Below are 19,037 nucleotides of genomic sequence, written 5' to 3' on the forward strand. Positions count from 1 at the left end.
TCGAACATTTAATGTAACATTTGTTTTTTTTACTTTTTGGGTTAGGGAAAAATATTCTGTATATTTCATGGTTGAAATGAATAACAAAAGATGTACACAATATTTTTTCATCAGGATCAATGACCATAACAAAGGTTGCTTTTTATGATTCACGAAGAAGGCCAATGTGCAAAGTAAAACCTTTAGGAAGTAAGATTTTTCCAACTTTTCCTTAAAATCTAAAGGAATAACTTAATTATTAGTAACATTGTTACGATGTCTGATCAACGTTATAAATTTTTGAAACATGGTTTAACTACAAAAACCTGGTTCTAGCTATATTTATATTAAATGTCCCCTTGGTGTGCCACTTATCCGAACATGATAACTTTGACCATGAATTTGATCGATTATTATAGCTTAAAGATCTATTGTACTCATTCGTACAACGCGTAACCAATGGCAATTTAAATAAAGGTTGACTAAAACAGCCAAGAGAGATGTTTATTCCATTAAAATATATTCCTAATGCCATTTAACACTTGGCCTGATAAATAAATGAGACGATAAATATTTTTCACAATATGCAATTATCAAATTCAATAATCAGTTCTGTCCTTCATAAAAAAATAGTAATCCCCAATGCGACGAATGCCGATTTTGCGCAGAAAACGCGCGCGCATTCTCGTTTCAATCTGCGCGCGAAGCAGATCGCAAAGCGGTTACGGTCGTGCGTACTCAGTTCTATAATGTCTAAAGACTGTCCTCGACTGAGTAGACTGGGAGTTCTCGCTCCAGCCGCCCTCTCAGCTTGCATGGATGCCTCGGTTTTGGCAGTACCAGCTGCAGGGGCCATTGTGTCCACAGTCCTTAAGGAACTTAGCAAGGCATTTATGTTAAAAAAGTAAGTTATGTGTAATTAACGGCTTTGCAAAAATATTGTTAACACATTAACAAATATTAATTATTACTTTTATAAAAATTTATTCATTACAATTTTTTTATAATATTATCGCCCAGTACAAAAAAATTACTTTTAATACCTAACCTAGAATTCATACCCGTATATATAAAATATATTTTTTCAAATTAATACATATCTCATCATAATCAAAATCTTTATATGAAATAAAAGTAACTGATTCGTTATTAGGCTTAAATATTTTTACCATTCTTCTGTGCTATATTAAGCTTTTATATACGGCTTCAGGAACGCTTTCAATGACACCAACAGGCCGCAGCTTGAATATTTAAAACAAAAGCTTTCGTTTTAGAAATGTTATGCAGTATGTAAAATTTACGACGCGCTCTGTCGACGTATTCGGAACTTCAAAGCTCGAGCATCGTGAATATGATTCGTGTAACTATCGTAAGGTTCGCGGCCTACAAGAAATTAAAAAAACAATCCAAAATTCTATGTATTTCATTTCACCAAGCTTTAAATAATTATATTATAGAACAAAGATGATAAACAAATCTTTTAGATTAGGGGTTTCAAGAAATTGTTGACACATACTTATCCAAAAAGATATAAAGATATAATTTTATGGTAATGAAAAAACTAATAATACGTAAACTACAGTAATAGTGTATTGACGCATCTACCAATTATACATAACGTAATTAATTATTCCGCAACGTCACTAATTTTTTATTTCCAATAGTTTTACGTATCCATTGTCTTTATTTTTCCTTTATCATGTAACAGTACATTCGCAATAATTAATGTCGTCGGGAAAATCTTCGTTTTGTTGAAATATGCACTTATATCAACCAACATAAACGTATTTATAATATTATATTATTAAATATAATATTATAATACGTTTAATAATTATTTCAAATTCTGCCCTTAAGGTCTAATTGTTACTGGAATCAATTGCAAAAACAAACCAAGAACGAATTCGGCACATAACGTGCACATATAACATCAATGTCATAATATTTAAAGTTAACCTTTTTACCTGGTTACGTATGGAACTGAGTTTGTTTTAGGTAAAGCGTATAATACAATCATTTAGAAGTAATGCGGGACATATCGCACTATATTTCTTTTTTGTTTTTTTGGCAGCGAGTGCCAAACAATCACACTTGGCGAAGTGGTTGTGATTGCTAGCGTATTACGCGCTTTCAATAATTATGTATGAAATACTGATCTATTTAATAGCACACTATCTGAATTCAAAAGGATCGCATTATTCATAGTAGTTATATAAAGGTTTAGGTTTTATCTTTGATTGTTTTGTTTTTAAAGGTTTTTTAAAGATAAAACTTATAAATGGAATGGAAATTCTTATAAATGGAAACAATTATGTGGCCACACATGTAAGAACTAGGCAGTCGCGACTTGCGGCCCGCACATTTAGAAAACTTTAATAGTATGATTAAATCACGAATTATAATTATATTATAAGACATTTTTGGTGCGATTAAATAAGGTTAACTATAAACAAATTTAGACATATTGTAACTTTAATTTGTATTTTGTGTTGAACTTAAAATAAATAGATAGAATAAACTTATTTTATTTCATTTAAAATGACTACGCAGAACAATGCTTTAGTATTTAATCACACATTATTTTATCTAAAAACATATTACTTATAAATATTTAAGCTCAATAATATGTTTATCAAAGTATTCTTCAATAGAACGTAAAACGATTTATAGATAATAAATTAGTTGATACATAGGTAACTAAAAAATTTAACATTAAAATTTAACGTGATCTTGCATAGGCAAGATCACGTTAAATTTTTAACAATATTTCAGTATTAATAATAATCACTTTATTGATCATACAACATATTAGCGTTGCGATAATCTTAAGAATTATGTTAGTATATATCAAAAGTACCAAGTTACTTTTGGTTAATACAAAGTTACAATTATTTAAAGTGCTTTTTAATATATGTAAAAACAAATCAATAATTATCTGGGATTATTAGATTTCTTACCCTTAACTTGTATAATATCTCTATAGGCAAGATGAGCCTCATAAAGGCTCTACAGCTGAAGGATTAACAGCTATACTAACATAGCTATATTTGGACCATATCTAAAATATGCAATATTAAGATCGTTATTCTTTATCCATCTAATGATTGTTCAAAATGTCGATGTAAGAGCTTCCTAATCGGGTGGCAGTGGGCTGAGTCATGTCGAAATATTGTGAGGTCGCCCAGGCCCGAAGCCTCAGGCGATCGGGTCACTGCACTAAGGCCGTTCTTGTTAATTATTTTAATCTGTGCGTGTTGTACCTATGTTAGCCTTAATGTTGTTGAGTTGACAAACATATATTAGTTGACAAATGTTTAATACTAATATTTGCCTACAACATGCCCAAGAGGATGTTTTGAAGAGCATTACAGAGTCTTTTAGTTCCATACGTTGCCCTTCCCTTTTAGATCGTGGGTTTACAAGTTTGTGGCATCTAAATATTCCATTGCATTCACGATGACAGGCTTCATACTTTATATTGTTGTACTTTTACTTATATACTTAACTTTTACTACTTATTTAGGAGCAAATAGGTGCTATATCTAAGTTGTGTGCGTCCGTACGATTTTAAAAACGGAAGTGATAGTTTTTGAACACCTTACATTCTCTTAAATGTCAAAGTCACAATTCAAATGCTATAGATGTATAACCACCTCCATTATGTAATTTATATCAAGGCACTTAAGTAGGCTTTAAAAATAGGAAAATATTTTTTATGTTTAATTAAAAATATGTTATATATGCACTACTTAATCATTTCATATAACTTAAAATATTTATTTTAAAATTATTTTTTGCACAGTTTTTATATTTATTAACGTTTCGCGAGCTCGAATTGGTAATTATTTGACCAAATTCGCGTCAATCAAGATCTTTAAACTTATTTTCTTTTTTATAATGGAAATATTTCCTATATATGAAATCCTTGTTAATATCAAAACCTTCAAATTCCTTCAACGCAATGCTGTCATTAGTGCGGGTGTTAAATATGCTATAAACAATGATACAATTTGTATGATAATTCAATAATATTTAATTTGTTTACGCTTAATTTCATAAAGAAAATAACAAATAAAAGGTTTAAAAAATACGCAGTGCATCAGGCCTTATAGCCAACAAACTTATTTCGTAAAAATACTTAATACACAAAAATAAAAGATCAAAATTGTAAGGAATGTTATGAAATTTTATATATATATTCAACAATCTAATTTCATAATTTTATATTTTCTTTGAGGAAGTTTATGTACAATAGCTTCGTTAAACAATAAATTTATCGACATTGTTTTTGTAACGTATATTTAGAAATGTGCTTCATTTTTCTACTTCCTATTATTGATATTTTAATTACACCTGTAATACCATAAATTGGTTTAAATCGATTCTTGAAACCTTTATTAATTATGCATTGTTATATTTTGTAGTAAACAACTTAAGTTATGTCTATGGAAGTAGAATGGGAGATAGTTTGTATGTTTTTATTAGTTTGTTTTTTTAATCTTTCTTCCTGTTCAAGAAGGTATTATATAAACAAATAAAACATATATTTTATTGATTGAATATGTACTCAAACTTATATCTCCGTATCTACAATCTCCGTAGAAATATATTTGTCGAAGTCGTTAGCCACAATTTTAAAGGTCCTTAATAATTAAAAAATTAACAAATTAATTATTAATTTGTTAATTTTTTTAATAATGGATTTCTCCGTTGACCTGGTTTGATTCTAGGAATGTAAGAAATTTCTCAGTCATTAATTATGTTATAGTATGCTTTATATTTATATGTAAAGGACCGTGAAAGGTCCAACTTCGAACGGACTCAAGAAACACGACAGATCGTGATAGTGAAATTTACTTGTACTACACGTAGAAGTTATCTAGGCACCTCGTCAAATGTCATTATCGCCAAATCAGGTGCCAAGTTGATTTGTGCATGTAGTAGAGCCTCTAAGGAGCTGTTCGACATTAATGACGAAAACATGATTATTCTTATTGTCAATATGTTATGAATCCTTGTTTTGTGGAATCACTTTCGTTTTAAAAATTTTATTAAATTAACCGTTCTTTATACGTACATAATTAAATTACTAACTTTTTGCCCTTCGCTTACATCGTAACTGTGTCTTTTTTGTTTGAAAGAATATATTGATTTGAAAAAGACAAAACTATGGATATAATATATGCAATAAAAATATTAACTGTTGTTATTTTTATTACGATTGCAAAAACATCGATTGTCTGACATTTTCAAAGGAATGATTCTCATAGTTATGTTCACGTGACCCTACCGTGTGTTCATTTACACGCACATTAAGCAGCTATGTACCTTATTCATATGCATATATAAATACTTAAGTCACCAAACGCATAAATAATTATTATAGTGCGTTACAATTTACAGACAAGTAATAATATAATTTAGAAATAGATAAATAGTTCATATATATACCATGTACATTATTTATTTAATTACAGATGGTTTCATGGTGTAATGTCTACAAAAGATGCTGAGAATCTCATCATGGAGAAGGGCAGAAATGGATCATTTCTTGTAAGGGAATCTCAAACGCATCCGGGAGAGTACGTTCTCACAGTGAGGGTGCGAGGTAGAGTCAGGCACGTTATGATACGTCGACACGTAAGTATTTTATATTAATTAATAAGTTTTTTTATAGAACGGGGCAAACAAGCAGGTGGCTTATTTAATGTTAAGTGATACCGCCGCTCATGGACACTTTAATGTCTGAGGGCTCGCCATAGCATTGCCGGTCTTGTAAGAATTGGTACGCTCCTCACTTAAAGGACCCTAAGTCGTATTGGTTTGCAATACTCCAGTGTTTACACATACTGTATGTATATGTACGTTAAATACTGTGCGTTCAGACCCTTCGTATATTTCAATTTAGTTTAAGATTGTTTGATTAATTATTATAATCAAACTTACACTCAAATTTAAACTCAAAATGTCTTTCTTCATATAGGTAAACAAGTACACTTATGAATGTCAACAGAACAGATGTTAAATTGATTTCAAATATACAGTTGCTACCAAAGCGTACGTAGAGCGGGCAAGAAGAACTGGCAAGAATGCACCAAGTAGCCCTACTTGCTCTTATGGTTTCAAATTACATGTAGTATTTAATAGGCTAAGCCTTCCACGCCTGCTACATGTCGATTTTTGGGTCTAAGATATGTGGATCTCGTATCGAATGTATCGAATGTCCAAGCATTTTAATTGTGCAAAAGAAAAATTAATTGATGCACGGCTGTAATTCGAACACTTATTCTTAGAGTGGAGAGCTAAATCTATACAAATACATATAATATAAATTAATGTATCGCTTTTAATTCTTCTTTATACTATTTGTCACATTAACCTTTCGTAACCATGTACATATTTAAAGGAAAAGATAAATTGTAATTGGATTTAATACAAGGCTAATTCCCATTCCTTTTTATATATTACTAGATGCCCCCGCAAACTTTCTCTCGCCTTAATGCCTATCTTTTTACTACATACCAACATGGAACATTCTGCTATGCTACCCCAGAGAGGGTTCGGTTTTACGGAATGAAAACCTTTTAGGATTGTACTCTATATAAATCTCAGAGTTCAACTTTTAAGTTCTAAACAACAAATACAAATAGGGGTTGATCGTTGAGGGAGGATAAAAATTAAGCTTTTTATGTATTTTTGTATGCTTTATCATAAAAAAAAATAAAACAAAAAAATTTTTTTTTGCGGTGGACACCCCTTCTCATTTAGGTGTTTGAAAGATAGTAGGCGATTCTCAGACTTATTGAATATAAATAAAAAAAATCATTTCAAAAGAATCGGTCCAGCCGTTTCGGAGGAGAAGGGGAACGAATATTGTGACATGATGAGACCTGAAGGCGTGTATTTTGTTGTTATTTTTGTATAATTTCATTATAATTCGCTTTAGAATTAAAGTACTTTATGACTTCCGTCTTTAGCTCAATATAACAAACTATAATACATAATCTTCAAACTATGATCAATTATATTGTAACCATAGTGGGTTTTTTTACGTAACCGTTTGTTTACAAAAAATCCGGCCACTTTTTTACTCTGTATTCCACGAGCGACCGCGACACGTCGCCTACGTGCCATGAGGACCGATTGTTTATAAGCTATTAATCATTATCTTCCCATTTTGGATAAATAAGGTACGTAAAACTCAACACTCGCGCGCTTTTGTTTTCTTTAAGTCAAATTGAATGGAACAATAAAACCGCGAAGAAGTAGTAAATCGTATGTTAATTGTACTGTGACGAAACAGAGATATATTAGAACCGCTGAAAATGTTTCGATGAAAGCTTACATACGCACTACAAATATTAATTATAACTTAAAAGAAATACAATAAATTAAAAGAAGAACATTGTGATTTTACAATTAGAACGTACTACTTGTCTTAACTAGCTTAACGATTAAAATGAATCTTATAAGGCGACAGATTTGAAGATTTGAAGTTTTACAAGAGATTCATATAAGAGATCATATTCATCATATGTGTAGGGAAGAAGAAGGGATAAGCTTCTGAAAATAATCCCAGTTGAAATAAGCCTTTAAAAAATCCCAGATCTTAATTTAACAAAGGATTTTTCGCGTCCCACGTAATATTAATACAGACAAGTTTTTACTAGAGTTAAACAAAGTCACACTACATACGTATCTATATCATACCTACCGACCGACCTTACGTATCAATAAAACATAAACAGGTAGGTAAAATGTATAACATCATGTTACTAGGAGCGCATATCATTTGAAGAGTCGTCAGTTCACTTTATTGATCATTGGGGGTGGGTGTGACATATCTAGGTTTTTAGTATTTCCGCGATATATATTGCAACCTTTACGCTGGGGGTTATCTCTACTAGGATCACATAACTTGGAAGTAGCATTGCAATTAAAATGCACGTACTCACACAGCCACAATTCCTAAAAAGGTCGGAAACTTTTAAAACAATATTGTATTTACAATAAAGTGGTTCACTACACAATATAATTGTAAATACAATATTGTTTTAAAAGTTTATATAATATATATAAACATTTAAAGTTTTTAACTTTTATTAGTTCTTAACTTTTTTATCGTTATATATTCGTTTAACTATATATATATATATATGTATATATATATATACTAACGAATGTATATAACGAGGTTACAAAACCAAGAGGGATACAACAGAAGGGGAATTCATACAATTTCTAAAACGAGCAAATAATTTTTCAGTTTTAATTTTCTATTGAAGTATAAACATTCCGTAATATAACGCACTTGAATTAATGAAACATGTATAGAATAAGAATAGGGTTACGTCTGATTAGCGTTCCGATATCTTGACATTCTAGAATATATTTTTTTATTCAATATATTTGTTCCTAGATTTTACACATATACTCTATTTACGTGTTCTGGTTTGATTGTACAACTATACAGTACTTTTTTATGTCTCTACTCGAATCGCTATAATATCACTCATAATATTGTGGATATCTCAAGACAAAACTGGCTCTGATTATATTTAGTAAGTGCGATTTTAGTGTTAAAAACAGCGAGTCGAAATGATTAAGTGTGTATCATAATTCTTGGAATTCAGTCATCTTATTGAATCACTTGCAGACTTATTTAGTTATCCTAAGCACGATTATATATACACATATATACATGCTAATGTGGTATCCGGTTTATGTAATAATTAAGTAAGGAGTTAGTAATTATATATTGGTCGCGCAATTCAATCCTATTCATTGCTTGTATAACTTTATCGTAATAAGTTTAATTACATTCACTTATGTTATTTAGAAGTTGGCATAGTGTCAAAAAATAATAAACACAAGAAAAAGTGTTTTCTCAATACATTAATAGGTCAGGTTTTATAGGACAGAAGTTCTATGGTGCCTTATGATAAAACTCGATCTTTTGTTACTCGAGGTGAAAATGCGTTGGGCATTTTCACAGTGTAGTACGCAAATCTAAAAGCTGGGTAAAATACCCACTAAAATCACCTTGGGTGCTTCTAACATTTCAGCCTATTTCGCCGTCGTGATCGCCGGATTTTACATCACATAATCATCAAATAATGGCGGCACGAGAACACACGGAAATTGTCATAATATGTTAGTAAAGTAATATAATTTACTGTATAATATACAATAAAAGCGTTTTATGAAACATTATTTAAAACACTTTGGCTAGCTGACACTACTCGAAGCATGTAACTTTTCCTAAGCCCGATCTAGATTCTAAATAATAATGTTTTAACATCGAACACTTGTTAGTTCCAAGACTCAGAAAATTCAGAGATGGTGATAGAGAGGAAGATGTCGTCTGCGTCGAGCGCGCGTGGTCTGAAAACTGAGATTCTTCTTGTGATGAAGTAAAATCACAGTAAATGCATTAGGCGAAGCTGTCGCTCAAAAATATAAAATAAATAAGCAATATACCAGAACTGATCAAAAAAGTGGTTTTATGATTTTTCCAACTGCTGGTTAGACCTATACCAGATTTGAATTTTCAACATTTAGTATTCATTTAAAGCCTCCATAGTTGCAAGCTTATTGACAACGTGGCATTTAATAAACGAGACAGTTCATTTTACCACGTGAACGGTAATTAAACTTAGTTCTTTCAAATTTAATGTATGCTGTATTTTTTTACTTATTTCATTAATATGTTGCGATATTGAGGCACCTTGGTGATAATAGAAGTATTTTTCTAATAATTTAGCAGCTATCAGAGCTTCTTTAACGCTCAGCGGAGGCTCAGGCTCATCCGTCTCGTCTTCTTCATCTCCTTGTTCTTGACCCTCACTGTTTTTTCACTGAGTGAACGATTTCTTTGTCATAAGTAGGAGGCATGGATTATCTCTATCATAACGTATAGATGACTTCATGAGTCCTACTTATTAGTCATGGTCAACAACAGTCTACACGTGCAAGCAATCCCAATTTGCAAACGAGAACGAATTTCTTAGAAAGTTCGTATGCATGAGATGCCGACAGTCGAGTTTTTTGCGGGCTAAGATTATAAAGCGACAAAATAATGTACAAAGCTATGCAGTTTTCCTAATTTTAGAAACTCAAAAATTACTTAATTGCTCAATTATTGTCTTTATTGAGAGTGGGTCTAAACGCTATGTAGAACGCAATGTATGGAAGACAAGTTAAACCAACCAAAGCCAATTGATCGAGGGATGCTAGATGGAGTTCGACCAGTTCATATACATGATCATAATACATATTATTCAAAGTAAAAAATAATTTAATTATATAGGTACAATGTAGATTTATGAACGTTACAAAAGAAATATACATTGAATGTTTCTAATTACATTTACTGCCAGTTCATAAATCAAGGGCGTAGAACGGAAGAGAAGAACTGTTCCACATGACATCTTAAGTTTTAACAAAATCTCTGTCAATTCAGTTTTTCAAGTTAGATGTAAAGAAAATATAATTATTTATATTGTATGATAATTAATTAACTATTGTTAATGCAAAAACAAAAGATATACAGTAAAAAATAATGTATTTTTATAATTAAAAGTTATTCATGATTTTCGAGTTATAAGTTCTTTTATACCTGTTGCAATGGGTTTTATATCAAGAATTCACTTCGATACAAGTATTATATTTAAAAAAAAACACATTTATGAAAAATCCTTACCTCATCATACTTCTTAGTAAAACAAATTTGTTTATTTAAAATTTTGTAAGCACCAAGGTGGAAAGCTCCTATCAAAATTTGACGGAATCGTTTAAAACTGTAAGTGTCAACAAATACAGCACCAGAGAACTTTAAGTTTAAAATATCTCAAAATAATAATTCCTTATTAAACAATTATGTGTAATAAAAAGTATTGTGATTTTATAAAATAATTTTATTTATTTCTTATCTTATCTGTCGAACCAAGTTTGACAGTGAAATTTTAAAATCAGGTGCGCAGAAACGGTAGCAGTTTCAATATATATTGTTATTGAAAGCAAATCGTACCTCAGTCAGTCAGATGCTGTATATGACGACGTACACAAGCCGAGTGCAGTGCATGGGTATAAATAGTTAATACACGCTCGTCGGTGCATTTTTGCACCATGCTTACCAGGAACCCAGAATCGTATTGGAGGTTGATCGCGTCGAAAATGCAGTTTATGCTCTCGGGTGCAACCGTACTATGTCACCTCGAGTACTACTTTAATTTTTGACTTCGATCAAATTTTAAAAATAATCTTTATATTTTGAAAGTTACGTTACAAAGATAATTGTGTGTTAGTTTAATTTTAAATTATAATTTATTCATTTTAAACCAAAACTTTTATTTGTTAAAATGCATATTGTGTTTGAATTATGCTCAAAAGTTCGAAGTTTGAGTTTGAATCGAATTCAATTAAAATAATTAATTATAATAAAACGATAACATATTTTTACTGGTGTTAAATTAATAATTTAATATGAAAAAGAAATATGTTTTAAAATTGAATATTCGATGTGTGTGTGATTGAATACATACAGAATGATCATAATTTAATAAGGCGTTTAAATATGATCATACGGATCACATACACATTTGCTAGAAACATAGTTGTCTTTAATATATCTGAAATACCAGGGAAGCATAAACCGGAACAGATGAAAACAGGGCATGCGCGCTGAATCTAGATTACCTGTGCACAATGAACTTCTAGTGCATCCTTCATGACCTAACTTCAGCACCTAATCATTCCGAATGAAGTTAGGTGACAGTTCACTGCGATCTACACGATGCATAATATTGCATTGTGAATACTAGGATATCACGATTAAAAAGGAGTTAGACCGGATAAACGCGCATCATGAAGTGCATTGTGCATCTGCGCAATAGTCATCTCAATACTTCGTCGTGGTGCAATGGTGTCTAAAGTGTCCAGAACATATCTTTTTAAAAAAGATACAGTTTAAATATCACATTCCGATGTATTTCCTTAGAACCCTGTATTTTAAAGTCGTGAGTGATACCTTTTATGTATTAATTCGTAAATAAGTGAGTAAAACGATTTATTTTTAATATTATTATATTTTGAGTACAGCTTCAAGTCTAGACGTTCTGAGATATTCAAAACATGAAATCTTCATTTGAAATTATAATAGTGACACAAATAGATCTACTTCCTGACTGAATCGGTGAACTAAATGTACAATTTCATTTAATTAAACAAAACGATTGCTTTTTATGAAGAAATTTTGTGAGTGAATTTTACTTTGCATAATGTGTTTCCTATGTAAACAGTGGTTAGTTACTTTTAATGGAATTGAATGTGATGTGATTAAAGGAAGTCCAGACGTTTTAAAATAATATAACCTGAATTACAGCGCCGTATACTGTAATTTTACAAATATAATTGAGTGTTATATTTATCAAGATTATTACATTGCCACAGCTGTGATGGAATGCAACAGGTTTTGTTGTTTACAAATTGTAGATGTTTATTACAGAAAGATTTTTCTCAGTGCTAACGAACGACTGGTCTGATCTAATCAATATTTTTAATTCATAAGTTCGATAACCAAGATTTCGTAATAGTTCGTGTATTAAGTTAAATTCTAAAGGTCCTCTGCTTCCTTGATAATACAAAAACTATACACTCTTTTCTATGTTCTGCATGTAAGTAGTAAAATAGAACCTAGTTAAAATTATAATCGTAAAGCCAGAGCTTTTTAGTTAGCTAGACTTAAGGGCTATGTCCCCTATGTAGAGCAGACGTCGACAGAGTTGTACAACCTAATTGGTCATGTGCTCTCTCTTTTAATGTCAATCCAGGGGGCCTAGTCAAAATGCCTTAACAGTAGTGTATGTAGAAAGTCGAGAAACTATATTTGTATGAAAATGTAACAAAGAAGAATTTTTAATTGCTTTGCAATATGCTTAGGGTCCGGAGCGTATGGCAATTTAAAATTTTCGGCTTATTATTAACGAACTTTAATATTATTGTTACAGCAAAATAAATACGATGTGGGCAGTGGTGAGCAGTTCGATGACTTGGTCGGATTAATTGAGCACTTCCGATCATATCCTATGATAGAAAATTCTGGAGACGTGCTTCGTTTGCTTCAACCTGTATCAGGGACCTGTCTGAGAGCTCAAGATATTAATCGAAAAGTGCAGGTAGATTTCATTCTTTGTTGTAATTTACTCAGTATAGAAGAATAAAACAACAATTTCATCTTTGATTTCAAAAAAAACAAAACCATTCGAAAGAAAACGTTTATATACTTAAGGTTAATATATCTATTAGTAAAAAGAAGAATAAAGCATGCAAAAATGTCATAATATATAATATTAATAATGTAATAATATTTTAATTAGCATCCATTTATGAGCAATGCCTGTGTGTTTATTTCAGGAGATGAACGACATACAAAAGACAGACAATAAGTCTGGCTTCGATAGTGAGTTCCTTTCTTTCAAGATTTTTGACGAAGTTATTGGACTTTCGCTGAACGAAGGCATGAAAGATGAAAATATTAAGAAAAATCGATACAGGAATATTTTACCTTGTAAGTGACCTATTTTAAGAGAAAATAAATTAACCTAATTCTCCTCATATCGGAGTTCATAATGATTTCATATAAAAAATAAATCTAGTGGCGCTACAACCTTTTTAGGGCTTGGCCTCAGATTTCTGAATCTGTTTCATGATCATTTTTTTAAATCTAATAGGCAAACCGGTGATCAGCCTCCAGTGCCTGACACACGTCCTCGACTTTTTGGGTATAAGACATGTCGGTTTCCTCACGATGTTTTACTTCACCGTTCGAGCAAATGTTAAATGCTCACACAGAAAGAAAATCCATTGGTGCACAGCCGGGGATCGAACCTACGACCTCAGGTATGAGAATCGCACGCTGAAGCCACTAGGCCAACACTGCTCAATGATTTCATATACCTAAGATTATGTGATGAAAACTGTACGGTAGCGCCAAATTAAATAACTTTTTGAACGCCCGTACCTAGATCCTGCGCCTGATTTCAAATCGACTCATTAGTCCGGGGCACCCAATGATATATTCTCCAGAGGCTAGTCAGAGAGCGATTCGCATCTCATTGTTATCCTGTGTACAAGTGTCAACATCAAAATCTAACATTTTAATTGTTCTTTATTTAGATGACCAAACGCGGGTGGTACTTCGCAAACGCATTGGTCGTTCGATGAACACAGATTACATAAATGCAAACTACATTCGTCCATCAAGATTGGGAAGTTACTCGAATTCCGTGCAGTCATCGAATGAGAGCCTCGACAGTGTGCACTGTGAGTTGGTGTGATAATTCTATTTACACCCTGGGATATAAAATTGACTATTTCATAATCGTATTGCCATCAAAAACATAACGTGTTGGTCAATTTATTCAGTCTCTACCTAAGAAATCTGCTTAGTTGTTACGTAATTAGCTAACCAAACAACATCTTGTAGTGACCATACTCGTATAAATATTAAAAATATTTTGATCTTTTGGCGCGATGGAGAAAAATGATTGTGAATTTTTACGATGCGCGTGCACACCAACACCTAAATTCGACATCGTAAAGTTAGGTCTAGGTGGCATGGAAATCGATAACTATGTTCAAGTTGTATATTCTAGTATTTTTATATTTAGAACACGTGTTTCGTAACAAGTAAAATTAAAGAGTGGGAATAAATAAATATTATTTTGGTGTTTTTAAATCAATTGATGATGATAGTATTTACTAATAATTTATTTATTTATATAAAATCTTTTTGATAATGTTTCAAGAAAAAACTATCCTTTACAAGGTGAAATGTGTCGCAAAATTCCATATTATCACATTACTTGCAATATTGTTAAATAGCGATATACCTTATTTGAATCATTGAAACTGTATTAAAACAGAAAATAAGAATGATTTTAGATTTCAGTTAAAAATCTACTCAATATAATGAAAAGGGATTGCGGTTTCCCATAACAGTTCTTAGGTACATTAAAAATAATATACTCACATTGTTTTAAATTGTCTTCTAATATGACTAGTAACTATGAATTCCGCATTTAAGTAAAATAGGAAATAATTTGAAAAAACACTACACATGTTTCTTATAGAGGTTGTACAGAGCCAAGGATACTTATGATAAGATCTAATGTTTTGGTAAACAAGGAAATCAAGTACGGATTTTGTTTGCTAAATAAAGAAGGACAGCGATCACATTGTATACCTATATATATATTTTTTCAGCTTTAATACTAAGAAGTGAACCAAAAGAGATGGTACCATTGATTACGAAATCTCTATCAGAAGACACACTCAGGGAAGTAAAAAGATGTATAAAGCTGGACAAGTTTAACGGAAATTTATACAGAAACTTAGGTAATATTAAACATCCAATTACCGTTAACACTTAATTTAGAATTTTAACTTGTATTTCATCGTACGCACAAGGCATATATTCTAGTCTTATATATTTGTAAAGTTTTGACTGTGTTTAAAATTGTATAGTGTCTGATATAATTTTCTAATAACGTATGAATTGTTGATATTTATAAGCTTGCCATTGCAGGTAATTTTTCGTAATTTGTGAATTGTCAATCGCGAAAGTACTGCTATATAATATGCACTTCGATAACCATCTTTCAATTACAGTTAACGATAAAATATATATTGCAACGCAGGGGTGTCTCTCAAACACAATAGACGATTTCTGGCAAATGATATGGCAAGATAATGTACGAGTTATTGCTATGATTACAAAAGAAGTTGAGAATGGAAAGGTATACTAATTGTCTTGCTTTATAAAAAAGATATAAAAATAATAAAAACATTATTAATAATAAAGTATTTTTTTAGAGAAAGTGTGAACGATACTGGCCGGACCTTAATCTTAAAGAAACACACGATGATCTTACTGTTTCCTCCACTTCAGAGTCATTCCATGAGGACTATATAATAAGGGAGTTTATTGTCAGCGACAAAATTTCTACCAGGACTATCTATCAGTATCAATTTACAGTTAGTTTTTTTCAAATATGAGCTAACAATTTTATTATACAGATAAAGCTGAACTGATTCGCTTTTTACAGACATGGCCTGACCATGGCACACCACCAGATCCCCACGGTATACTAGGATTTATTGAAAAAATTAACAGAAAAATGTGTGAAATTACTCAAGAAGATGATGCTCCAGAAAAGGTACTAAAACATTAAATATTTACAGCTTCTATAGACGTATTATATGATTAGACGTTATTTAATTCACTTAATGATAAGGTAACCCACTTATTAGGCTTAATACCTGTTCGCTAATTGCATTAATTGCATTTAGCAAAGAAGAAGGGTTGCCAAATTGCTTTATAAATAAAATTAAATAAACTTTTTCTTTACTCACTTTGAAATATATTTTACAGAATATTTTGTGCGTTCACTGCTCGGCGGGCGTGGGCAGAACGGGAACATTTATTGTAATAGATACGCTGATTGACACAATTAAAATTTCAGGTAATTTTTTAGAATTAAAATGCCTTGCTTACGCGAATGTATGCTTATTTAAAATGCGTTGCGATTTTTTGAACCTTTTATAATGCCAGTGCAAATGCCTTATTATTATGAGCTGGCATATCCGTCTCGTCTATAACAGTCGAGTAGTAAATGCTGTCATTTTTATACGTTAGAATTGTTGACAGGACAATTTTCAGTATCTTTTTGTCACGAAGTTAATGAATTAGGGGTCAGCCTAAATATGCGATATGAACCGCTTGTCTAATATAATATAGAAGAAATATGTAGCACGGTATTTTCGTATATAAGTAGATATTGATAATAGTTTTCATTTCTAAATAACCTTGATCTGAGTTAAAAGTCGTTGGAGTGTTTCTTCAGTGGTTTCCTCTGCAATAGTAAACGGTTATTTTGACGTACTTTTTTGATGTTCATGTGTACTTGTTTACACATATGCATAAACATATTTTTGTTTTTTTATTAGGGCTCATTGGAACAATACAAAGGGACTTTTTATCTTATGTATATTAGCTTGAAATTGTTGCATCAAATGTACTTTGAATTGTATTTTGTTATAGGATTTAATTGTGAAATAGATGCGTATAATGCAGTGAAATCACTTCGTATGCAGAGACCGGGCATGGTTCAAAATAAACGCCAGTACAGATTTATTTATTTGGCCCTCCAAAGTTATATTGACAACAAAAATGTTAAGTTAAAAAAGAAAGTAAGTATATATTTACCTAAGTAATAACAAAACTAGAACTATTGAGAATATTTGATTAAAAGCGGGCACACTAACGAACGTTCTTAATTCAATTTCATTTTAAATGAAATGTAAATGCCTAACGTAGTCAGTATTCATTTCTCATTTCCTCTCAAAGTGGCGAAGACTTCTTCCCGATAGCTTTGAGGTACACCACCCACCCACCAACTTCGATCCTACCCATAGGGCTCCGTCTGATACGTTAAGACTCTTAGTGATTTCCCGTACATATATATTATTTACGATTTATGTGTAAGGGTCTGTACGCCTGTAGGCAACCCGGAAGGTTGTAAGATTCTTACATCTCACATATATATAGTTATGTAATGCAGCTTCCTCATACATCCAATACATATACTTTACAGGTACTCCTGACATTTAACACATAAATTTAACCACACATTTCAGTCCATTGGCTGTATGTTAATATAGAAAAAAATAACATTTCTTGCTTGCTTTCTTTCACAGGTAACTATAGAGGCGTAACCGTAAATACACACAGACATCCAATAACATACACATAAAGTAAAATTTTGTACAAATTATTTATAAATTTCTATATTAATATATGAATTAAGTTCTGAATTTGTTTTTGATTGCACCCTCTTATCGAGTGTCGAATTAGTAAAGATATCCATATCTTTATCTGTGTGATTGCTTCATTCTTTGGTCGGAAAGGTAAATTCACGACAGTTGTTCTAGAAGATGGAAGGACAGACTGCAGACAATTATCTTGGAAAAAAGTCCCTGATGAGGAAAGTCGCCCTTCACCACCATAATGCTCCAACCAACTCCGCAAAACGGACTGTTGATTATTTGATTTGACTATGGCAGGTGTCGTGATAATGAGTCCTCTGCCATACAGTCCTGACCTGGCACCTTCCGACTTTCATTTATTACCAAGAACCAAAGATAAATTTCAAGATATTCGCTTTACGAGTCCTGAGGAGCGGTGAAAGTGTACCAAAATGCAATAGAAGAGACCCCTAAGGAATAATGGGCCCACTGCATTTCTCAGTGTTTCCATCGAATGCGACGATATGTAGAGGGGAACGGAGAGTACTTCGAAAAATAATAAAAGTATTAGAAACTTTCTACATTAAGCGATTTTTCATTTTCAGACAAAATGTATTTGTCCTAGTATGACTGTTGGACCTTTTCTAAGCTGTAGACCATTTTTTGACTAATCTAATAAGAATATACTTCTATCAATAATATACATATATCCTAGAAGCAGTTATGACTAGCTAAAAGTATCCAAAATTACACAAAACTAAAATTAAAAACCAATAATTATAATAAAAAAGAACTTGCCTGTTCTACCAAGAGATCCAACACGATGTATTTATAAAACTGTTACGCCATTTTTAATTAGAAGTTATCCTTTCACTGGCACGTAATCTTTCAAGGGGAAGGTGATTAAATATTTAATGGCAATGTGCCGTTGTAGTGTGGGAGAGTATTTAGACCATAACTTTTGACAACAATATAATATTATGACATTGATAATTAATGTGACATTTGCATGCCAATTTTAATAAGGCTGACTGTGCGATTTTCTTTTTATATATAATGAATCTGAATGTACCACTTTCTTTTCAAATAAACGATTTAAAACTAGGTATTATTATTAAGGAAATGACGAAATAATACAACCATTTAATGTGTATTTATTTTTATTAATTTCGTTTTAAAACATTTCAAGCTATTAGTAAATCTATTTATAAACATGAAATATTACAAACCGAATAAGACTCAGCAATAACTCA

At 31.5% G+C, this 19,037-nt stretch overlaps 1 protein-coding gene across 1 annotated transcript; it reads left to right on the top strand.

Moving 5' to 3' along the window:
- Nucleotides 1-673: 673 nt before the first annotated feature.
- Nucleotides 674-18,371, top strand: LOC110999310 (tyrosine-protein phosphatase corkscrew). Its single transcript, XM_022268320.2, has 12 exons — nucleotides 674-883; nucleotides 5,457-5,619; nucleotides 12,987-13,154; nucleotides 13,393-13,546; nucleotides 14,155-14,301; nucleotides 15,244-15,375; nucleotides 15,649-15,776; nucleotides 15,853-16,014; nucleotides 16,086-16,196; nucleotides 16,412-16,502; nucleotides 17,081-17,229; nucleotides 17,737-18,371. Exons 1-12 carry the CDS (start codon nucleotides 729-731, stop codon nucleotides 17,752-17,754), a joined length of 1,578 nt encoding a protein of 525 aa, XP_022124012.2. The 5' UTR covers nucleotides 674-728; the 3' UTR covers nucleotides 17,755-18,371.
- The last annotated feature ends 666 nt before the right edge of the window (nucleotides 18,372-19,037 follow it).

The sequence above is a fragment of the Pieris rapae genome, chromosome Z (assembly GCF_905147795.1).
Source record: "Pieris rapae chromosome Z, ilPieRapa1.1, whole genome shotgun sequence".
Taxonomy (NCBI): Eukaryota; Metazoa; Arthropoda; class Insecta; order Lepidoptera; family Pieridae; genus Pieris; species Pieris rapae.